Raw genomic sequence first — 9,905 nt, 5'->3', positions numbered from 1 at the left:
GGTTTGCTGAAAATCCAGGAGTTTGAGAACCACCACCTCTATGGATTATTGCCACAGCCATTCGCCTCAGCTAACCTACTAGACAGGTGAGAAAAAGCAAACGTTTGCCAAAGTATTCTGGAGACTGTAATTCCAAGACGTCTTTTTTTTTTCTTCCTTCCTTCCTTCCTTTTTAAAGTGCCCGTTTGGTGGAACATTTAACCCAAGACTGGAAAGCAGAATTACTGAAGGACGCAGCAGGCCCGGATCACTGGGTGGGGGAGAAAGTCTGCAGCAGCAACACCCGGGAAGGGACTGCAGAATCCAACCCACCTCCTTTTTCCACAGCGGACCCGGGCCCCCTTCCCCTTGAAGGCGCAGGCCTATGAGCGGAGCAAGGCGGTGGCACACTTGGAATCGCCGCGCGGCTACAGTACGCCAAGGGCCGAGTGGGATGTGGGGGTGTGGGGAGAGAAAGGGGACGTGGCTTTAGCGTCTGGCGGAGGGGGCAGCGGTCTCCGGCCCCGGCGCTACCTGCAGCCGCACGTCTCCACCACCATGTCCTCGTACTGTTTGTAAACCACGTTGTTGCCGGAGTCTATGTAAAGGATGCTGATGGGGCTGAGTTTGGCGGGGACGCAGCAGCTGGGCGGGGTGGCCTCGGGGTCCATGGAGTTCATGAGCGTCTGGATGATGGCGTGGTTGGTGGGCTCCAGGTGGGAGCGCAGCGGGAAGTCGCACACGCCCTCGCAGTGGTACGCCTCGTAGTCCAGGGGCGCGATGATCCAGTCGTCCCAGCCCAGCTCCTTGAAGTCGACGTGCAGGGCTTTGCGGCTGCAGCGGCTCTTGGCCCTCTTGCCCGGGCTCCGGGCGCCGGCGGCCCGCCCCGCCAGCGCAGTCCGCCGCCGCCTGCGCCGCCGCCGCCGCCACCGCTGCTGCTGCTGCTGGGCCGGGGGCGCTTGGCCCGGGTCGGGCGGCTCCAGCGAGAGGCGGGGCGCCGCCGCGCTCAAGGCCTTGATCTTCTCGCGGATCGCCTTGAAGAGGTTCTCCTTCCGCTTGGTGCGGGAGAACACCACCAGCAGGGCCCTCTCGTGGGGCGGCGAGGGCGGCTCCCGGCGGAAGCCCAGCTGCCCGGGGGGCAAGAGCCGCCCGGACTGCTCCGAGACGACCCTCAGGAGGAAGCAGAGCGCCTGGCGCTGCCCGCCTGCCTCCGCCCGGCGCCCCAGCGCTGCCCCGACGTCGAACACCTCCCACGTGGGCGCCGCAGAGGAGCCGTCGCCCGCCGAGTCCACGAGGTCTCCCGCCCGGGCGTCCAGGAGCTCCGGCTCTCGGCCTGCCTCTTGGCCGGCGCACGTGGAGAGCAGCAGGCGGTGCAGGAGGCCTTCCGGGGACGAAGCCAAGCTCCCGTTTCCGGGCGGTTTCCGCAGGATCCGCAGCTCGGCGCCCACCACCTCGTCCAGCTCGGGCAGGCTGGAGATGTCGAAGACGTATCGCTGGCCGCCCTCGGGCGGAGAGTCATCTGCAAGAAAGGAGGGCGGGAGGAGGACGTGTGAATGGAGAGGCGGAGGTCGCCGCGCCAGCCCTAGGACCGGCCTCGGCCTGAGCCTCCTGGCCGCCGCTCGCACCCCCCCCCCCCCGTCTAAGGGCGCCTAAAGTCACCGGTCTCTTGACAGTGCCCAGCTGCCAAGGCCGTCGCGCCCCCGGCCTCCACGGGCTGCTCTCATGCGCGAGTGGCAGCAGCCTGATGGCCATGAGGTGCCGGGGCTCAAGCCATGGCATTCCCCCTTGAGAAGCCCAACTCGCCCCGTCCCGTCTACTCCTGGTGGTGACTTCTTATTAACGAAGGAAAGGCGTTCTGCGCGTGCTCAGGGGCCATCTGATCACTCCTGCCGCTGTGCTTCGGCATTACACACGGGTTCTGAGGAGGGAGGCTGAGCTGGTCGTGGGAACTCAATGCCACCAAGATGCCTGTTTCTCCCGAGGTGTGGGCCCGCCAGGCGTCTGTGGAACACGCGTCCTAACGCAGATCAAGAACCCAGCCCTGGAAGGTGTGAAGCCACCCTAAAAATAGTGCCCTTGAGCGTGTGCAGAGTGCTGCCTCTTCACCACGGGGGGGGGGGGAAGCCTTCAAGTCCTGGGGGATTTTATTTATTTTAAAAGCAATTTTGAGGCTGCAGCCCGGCTCATTTTCTAGATTAAACGCTGGAGAGCATTTCCTTTCAAATTGAGGAGCGTGGAGGCCGCCCCCCGCCCGCGCTGCCTTCCATTAGAGAGAGACAACCAAGAAACTCCGAAGGGTCTTTACACTGACCATCTGTATTTATTTCTTAGCCCTTGAATTGAGCAGGTTCTGGAGGATCGTTTCATGTCTTTCTTCCCACCCTCCCGGTTTAATGCTCCGTACTCCGAGCCAAGTTAAACATTTTCCCAATCTGTCAAGGATCATTTTGTTCACGTGTATGCGCTCATCCATATTCTTGGGGAGGGAAGTGGGGCGCGTGCGCGCGGGGGGGGGAAGGGGAGAGTCAGTCTTTTTTTCTTTTTTGATGGTTGTCGAATCACTTGTGGGGATTATTAACCCCTCCCCGTCCGTGTATGTTTCCAGCCAGACGCGAACTTTCCCTGGGATTAATTAAACCAATCAGATGTGACGTCGACAAATAAACAAAATTAAGTTAAAATAAATAAAAGAGAGGAGACCAAGTAAAAGAAAGAATGGTTAGTAACAGATCTGGATTGTTAAATGCGGCTTCCTAACCAGAATAACACGACAGGTCGCTCCCCTTCTCACGCCCCCCCTTACACACAAACATGCACGCACACTGGATAAAATGAATCATCCCCCACCAAAGGCGGCGAATGTCTGTTGCAGCGCCGTCCTATTCATGTCTACGCACCACTGAAGCCTGTAGAGCTTACTCCCAGGAAGGCATTATAGGAATTCAGTCAGGATCCCAATCCTATTTATTGGGCACCATCTAAAGGGAGATAGGATATCACATTCGGGAGTCCTGATCGTAAGAACTGTGGCTACAGGAAAGGATACAAATTCCCCTGTGGCCAGCCAAATCAGTTTTCACTATTAGGAACTCAAGGCGGTTTACATGGTCGTCCCCTCCTGAACTCCGTTTTATCCTCACAAGTAGGCCAGGCTGAGTCATGCTCAGTGAAATTCATGGCCCAGTGGGGAATGGAACCCGGGTCTCCCAAGGCCCAGTTCAACACTCTTAACCATTAGGCCACACTGTCTCTGGTCTGTCCTGTTACAGGAAGCCAGATTCCGGCTGGACATCAGGAAAAACTTCCTGACTGTTAGAGCAGTAGGACAATGGAACCAGTTACCTAGGGAGGTTGTGGGCTCTCCCACACTAGAGACATTCAAGAGGCAGCTGGACAACCATCTGTCAAAGGTGCTTTAGGGTGGATTCCTGCATTGAGCAGGGGGTTGGACTCGATGGCCTTGTAGGCCCCTTCCAACTCTACTATTCTATGATTCTGTCCTCCTTACTCTTCCAAACCGACTTAGCTGGGTTTTGACCTGGGAGGAGAATGGGAGTTCCTTTGCACCTTAAAAAACAGCCTGCATAGAAGATGCGAAGTGGAAGCATCTTCAGATACAAGTGGGGGGGGGGAGAGGGGGCTTCTGCTATTTCTCTGTGTGACAAAAAAAAAAACCCCCTCTGTACATGCTCACATTCTTCGGGGCACATTAAGTAATTAATATACCTGGGGCTTTCCCCAACTCAAACGAAACGACCAGGGTGAAAATGCCTTCGGATACCTCGACTTCTTCCCTGCCCTTCTGCAAAGTTATGGGGGAATCAACCCAAGACGCCCCTTTCCGGATTGTCTCTTCTAGGCCAGCCACAAGCTGCCTGCCCCGCGGACCTCGGGGTTGTCGCGGTGTGTGTTGTTCGTTTGCGGGGGTGCGCTTTTCCTCTCCGATCAATCTAAACGTCCCAGAGGGAGCCAAGATAAGGGAAGGCGGCGGCAAGGAGTCCTTTGAAGAACTCAGCTGGTTTCAGTTTGCTCTGAAACTCCCAGAGGCACGGACGGACGGACGGACGGACGTCTCGGGACCCTTCGCTGTGCTCAGGCTTCGAACCACCGTCCCGGGAGGGCCCTCCAACCGGACCCGTCGGTCCTTCCTCGTGGGAGACGCGGCAGTTTCAGCACCGCTGGAGATCGGGCTGCCACGTCTGCAGCATTTTGGTCCAAACCGAAAGCAGACGTCTGCTTTTGGTTTGGACCAAAATATGTGTGCGTGCGTACATATATATAAAATGTACACACACGCACACAAAACGTGTGTCCGTGTGTGATATATTTTACACAACAGCTACCATGAATGATAGTCTGTGATCAAGCCAAAGTCAGGCACGTTTAGATATCATTGATTTCAGCAAGTGATACATAAACACCTGCTTAACTCCCTCGTTGAATCAGAGCGATTACTCTGTCTGCATATACACACATTTATACATGCATGCCACACATGTCTTGGGGTCTGCATGTATAATTATATAAACTCACTGCCCTGGAATACAAATAGAATAACATCTTGGGGTTTTACCTTCCAGTAGAAAACGGAGGAAATAAACTGGTTCTTGAGCCAAACAGTCCCTTTACTGGGCTGGAAAGATTTAGTAGTTAAATCAATTAATTAAAAAATAACAGATCCGATGGACTTTAAAAGTCTCCTTCCTCTCATTAATTGGGACGCAGAGTTATTATTCCATCTTAGAAAGAGTCTCAGGAGACGCCTTTGTGAAGAGGGTGCCTTTTGTGGACACACCTGCCTGCGTCTTCTAAAAAGGACATTTGCCCTTGGCCTGCCCCCTCCTTCCAACAGCATCGCTCCCAGAAGTGCTGTTTTTTTCTTCTGCAAATCTAGACGTATTTAAATCAGTAGATTAAACCTCTGCTGTGCTCCCTGAACTCAGAGACATACCTCCGGGTGAGTGCAGTGAGACTTACTCCCAAGTAAGCGTGCATCGGATTGCAGCCTAAAACTCCTGCAATTTAAAGGTTCTTTAATCGGGTCACAACACGACTATTTCTATTAAATCAGGGTAACTTTAATAACTTCACTGACCCTGCTTTGAATCTGGTTCAATCGGGACATTTCAGCACTCCTGCCCGGTTGGTGGCCAGGTTCTGGTGTCCTTTATCATGGAAACATGGGTCATGTCTATAAATATATTCATGTGTTGGTGCAACACTCCAAACACACACTCGCTAGAAAGTCAAGTTGCCCTGATCTCAGTAATAGTCCTAATGACTTGCACTCCTTGCGTGACTAGTGGGTGGGCTTATTTATTTTTACCCCTTGATATATTAAAGGGTGTGTGTGTGTTGTGGATAAAGTGGTAAATTCTTTAGGCAGGGACTGAACACACACACACACACACACACACACCCAATTCTTGGGCAGCAACCATTCAGCATTTCAATACAATTTAAGCCGTGATACCCCTTGATTTGATGGTTTCTCGGTCCTTTTCCAAACCCATCCGTTAAGACTAGGTGGCAAGGAATATCGGGACTGCATGAATTCAGTTATTCAGCCCCTCAAAAGCCCTCTTCTCCCGTTTTCACCAAATTGCCAGGCGGAAACAAGAGTTTTGCAATGGCGCTGGAATTACCGACGGCCGCTTCTCTGAATTTGACAGCTCGGGGCTTTCTCTCCCTCGTCTTCTTTAAGGAAAAAAGTTCGCAATCGAAAGCAAAAAGCGGAAGAGGACCGGAGGCAGCCGCCCGCCGCTAGCCTCGCTCTTCCTTTTATCCCAAATGGGGATCCCATTTGGTTTTCACTCCCTTGGGTGTGAAAAAAAGCACCTGATATTTTCACTCCCTTGGGTTTTAAAAAGCACCTGATATTTATATCTTTCCACAGTCCAGTCGCTCTATGTAAACTTCCTAAATCAGCCCGAAAAGCGGTGGTTTTCGTTCCGCTAGAAATAAAGGGAAACTCTGGCAAACTCTTGGACAGATTGGCTTGCCGCCTCCCCCGAGACATCACGCCCCCTCCCGAAACATTTGTATGATTAAAATCGTCGTGTTGTACAGCTCTATCCTACCCATCTTTACTCCGGAATAAGTTCCACTGTGTCCCACTCACTCCCCAATGAGTGCGTTTAGTATTGTAGCCTAATGGAGGATTTCTACAGAAAGATGAAAAATACTGAGGGTTAGAAGTAGGGTGAAAGCAGGTCTTGTCGCAGCATTTTAATGGCCCGAGGCTTCTTGGCCGGCGATAGACAGTAGGCTATGGTGGACACGGCGCGGCCGAAGTAAACGCACTTGCGTAAAAGTGCTCCACTTTGGCTGGATCGTGCCCTCTCCCCCCCCCCCTGTGGTTTCCCGCCCCCCGTCTATTTTCTTTTTGACGCTTGGTGGTTTTGCGCAAATTCATGGAAAGGAGACCCACACCAAGTAGTGTAAATAAATAACCAAGTGTCTGAAAGGCAGCCCTAGACACTTGTTTTATGTGCCATGGCTTTCGAAGAGGAAAAATTAAGCACATGCTCAGAAATCCGTTTCGCTTGACTCTGGCTGCGTTGTGGCCCTCGAAAACAAACAAACCGAATCACCTCTGAAACCAAAACGGAGCCGAGCGCTCAAAGCAGACCCTCTGCTCGGCTTGTCGATTTCCAGCCAAGGAGATGGGTCCGTTTCAGCCCCGGAGCAAGCGCGGTGGGGGGTTTCGCCGAGCAAGGATCTCCCGAGCCTTTCACACACCTCCTCGAGGGTGGCTCGTGGCGGGGAAGGCGAGAGAGGGGAGGCTGAAGCGCCCTCCGCTTCTCCAACTCGAGCTGCGTTTCCGTTGCTCTCTGCCTCTCCACGGCAATGGATGCCATCCAGATGACCCGAACGGCAAACCAAAACACCCCAACGACCACCGTACCTCTGCCCTACCTTTTCCAAAAGTCGGGAGATCAGGGGTGCCACCGCCACCCAGAAACATCCCAAAAGCCAAGGCGAGGGGAGGGGAGGGGAGGCGGGATGTATGGGTGGGGAGAGACCTTCCCTGGGTTAGCCTGACTGCCCTGGCAGGGAAGTGGCAGGCAAAGATGCCCCGCCGCCTCCCCAGAGAGGCAGCACCAGCCCAGGAAGGAGGAGGGCGCACCGGAAGATGCTGAGCATGACAGCACCTGGGAGCTCTCGCTCGCCGCCACGCTAGCGCAGAGAGCCGAGCCAGGCGCTCCAGGAGGCGGCAGCGCTCGCGGTCCCCAGGGAAGAGGGCGCTCTTCGGCGTTCTGCCCCTGCCTTGGCCTTCGGGGATTGGCCGCCTCGCAGCAGCCTTCCCCTCCCTCCCTCCCTCCTTGCCTCCCTCCCTTCGCTTTACACCTGCTTCCCACCCAGCCACGTCCACCCGCCCCCCCCCCCCGCCCGCCCGCCAGTCACCTCCACTCGCTTCTCCCTGCGTCAGGTGGCCTCCCGAGTCAAGGCAGGGCGCTGAACTGTCCCCGTTGGGTGGATGCCAAAGCCCGGCCCGCACCGCGCGAGGGGAGCGGAATGGCGCGGCAGGGGGAGCTGGGACCGGGGCCCCCTTCGCTCTGCCCCCGCTGGGATCGAGGCAGGAAACCCAGCACAGAGAAGGCTTCGCGTGTTTCTTGCCTTTCGTCTTCTCGTGGAAAACAAACACAAACGCCGCCGCTGCAGCTGCTGCTGCTTCCTCTTCCTCTTCCTCTTCCTCTTCTTCTTCTTCTTCTCCTTCGCCTTCTCCTTCTTCTTCTCCTTCTCCTTCTCTTTCTCCTTCTCCTTCCACCCTCTCTTGCCTTTCCTCTCTCTTCCCCTCTGCATTTCTTGGTGCCGTTTCCTTTCGCTCAGCTCTCTCGCTCTCGCTCGAAAGCAGCGGATTGTCAGAGGAACAAACGCCGCGCTGTCTAAGAAGCGCTCCGAAAGGCGGCTTCGCCTGAAGCCACGGGAACTTCGGGTGACAGGCAGCGATGATGCCCTATATCACCCTGGGGTCGGCCGCAGATTTACATACCTCTGGGTCCAGAGAAAAAGGCTGGGATTTACCAGAAACGAGCTCCCAACGTTACAGTTTTTCCTCTGCCGTGGTATGATCGAATCACACATTATTATGTTTATGCCAGCCAGTGAGATCTCTGGGTATGTTTCTTCTTCTATAGCCAAAACTGATTTACAGTGCAATCCTACTCATATCTACTCAGAAGTCAACCCCCCTGACTTCATTGGGGCGAACTCCCAGGAAAGTAGCTATAAAATTGCAGCCTTAATGATCTGGGTTCACATTAAGATCCCCCCCCCACACACCAATTTGCGAGTATATGGTTCATTTCCCTCCTCAATATGTCAGGGTCGTTGTTTTTACTGGTTTTTGCTTTTAAATGTTTTACGACCATAAACCTACACTCACCGAGCAAGCAGGGGGGAGAGAGAGAAAGAGAGATAATAATAATAATAATAATAATAATAATAATAATAATAATAATAATAATAATAATTGTGTGTGTGTGTGTGTGTGTGTATCCAAACCTGATATATATAAAATCAGGTTTGGACACACCGTTAAATTAGTCGCAGAGACTAGACAGACTAGAATGGAATCGGTGAAATTGAAGAGGAACTTATAGGGGGGGGGCGTAGTTTTGAACTTGATCCTTTAAATGCTATACGATTCGTTGGGGACTGCTAGAGGTGAATCGAAAGTTGTGTTTGTTTTCAATTAGCCCATGTCAAATTCGGACGAGCCTGCCTCACCAGTTTGGGAATGGATCATGACTCTTGAGATGAGGACTCTGACGAAGAATCCCGGTGATTGCTTGAGTGGCCCCGGGGTTCACTGCGATGCTTCAATCTGCGCTAGGGCACCCGATAAAACTGGGGGTTTGGTGATGGTGTTTGGCATGGACGGGGCTAAATCCCTTCCCGGAGTGAAAAGAGGGTCGTTTCTCTCTTTCCCTACCCGCTTGTCGTCCTATATTCGTTCTCACGTTCCCTGGGAGATGTGAAAGAAAGAAGCTAGCCATCCTAGCCAAGTCACTCCCTTGGAGAGCAAAGCGCAAAAGCAGAGAGCCCGCAATTCACTGGACTACGGCTGCAATCCTAAAACCGGTCTGCTCAGAAGGAAGCCTCATTGAGTTCAGTGGGGCTTACTCCCAGGTGAAGGGAGGGAGGATCGCAACCCCGGCGTGGGGCGAACCAGCTCCGACCAAACGGAGCCGATCCGTCGCGGCGCGCGGCGCGCACTGCCTTGCGCAAGCCGGGGCTAATTGCGCGCGGTCGGGGGGGGGGGACCCTCGGGGCTGGGAGCGCCGGGTGCAGGTGGACTCCCCGCCGGGCTGGCTCACCTGGCGGCTGCGCCTGGTCCGCGAAGCCGGTGACGGTGTCGGCGCGGCTCCCCTCCGCGGCTCGGCCGGCCTCGCCCTCCTCGGCTGCTGGGGGCGGCAGAATCGGCTCCTTGCTGCCGGCCAGGCGGTGGTAAAGCGCCACCATGTAGTCGTGGGGCACGACCGTGGCGTTGCGAAAGGCGGCCCGGCCGAGGCGCGGGCTGCGCTCCGGCTCCCGGGAGGCGGCGGCGGAGGCGGCGGAGGCGTCTTCCGCGGCCGCCGCGGCCAGGGGCCTGACGGCGGCGGCGTCCAGCTGCCCGTGGCGCAGGCGGCAGGCGCTCCAGAGGCAGCAGAGGCAGAGCGCCGCGGCCGCCCTCAGCTCCATGCTGCCGGCGTGCTCCTGGGCGGCGGCAGACCCGGCTCGGCGGGCTCCGGGCGGCTCGCGCAGGGGCTTTGAGGGCTCCGCGAACTCCCCGGCCGCTTTTGAACATTGTGTGGAATCGTCGCCGACGACGGCGGCGGCGGCGGCGGCGGTGCGGACCCCGCGCAGCGCCCCCTGCCGAGCGGCCGCCGCTTGGCAACGGCGCTCCTTCGGGGCCGCGGTGCGCGCAGGGCGAGGCGAGG

The 9,905-nt window shown here is 55.8% G+C and overlaps 1 protein-coding gene across 1 annotated transcript; it reads right to left on the bottom strand.

Annotated features, from left to right (window-relative positions):
* Positions 1 to 509: 509 nt before the first annotated feature.
* On the bottom strand, positions 510 to 9,687 carry GDF7 (growth differentiation factor 7). The gene is made up of 2 exons (XM_063125847.1): positions 9,303 to 9,687; positions 510 to 1,498 (listed from the first exon to the last, which is right to left on the bottom strand). The coding sequence occupies exons 1-2, from the start codon at positions 9,664 to 9,666 to the stop codon at positions 510 to 512; spliced, it is 1,353 nt and encodes a 450-aa protein (XP_062981917.1). The 5' UTR covers positions 9,667 to 9,687.
* Between the last annotated feature and the right edge of the window lie 218 nt (positions 9,688 to 9,905).

This window comes from Elgaria multicarinata, chromosome 4, assembly GCF_023053635.1.
Source record: "Elgaria multicarinata webbii isolate HBS135686 ecotype San Diego chromosome 4, rElgMul1.1.pri, whole genome shotgun sequence".
In the NCBI taxonomy this organism is placed as follows: Eukaryota; Metazoa; Chordata; class Lepidosauria; order Squamata; family Anguidae; genus Elgaria; species Elgaria multicarinata.
The sequence above is the reverse complement of the archived record's forward strand: the minus strand, read 5'-3'. Positions and strand labels throughout refer to the sequence as shown.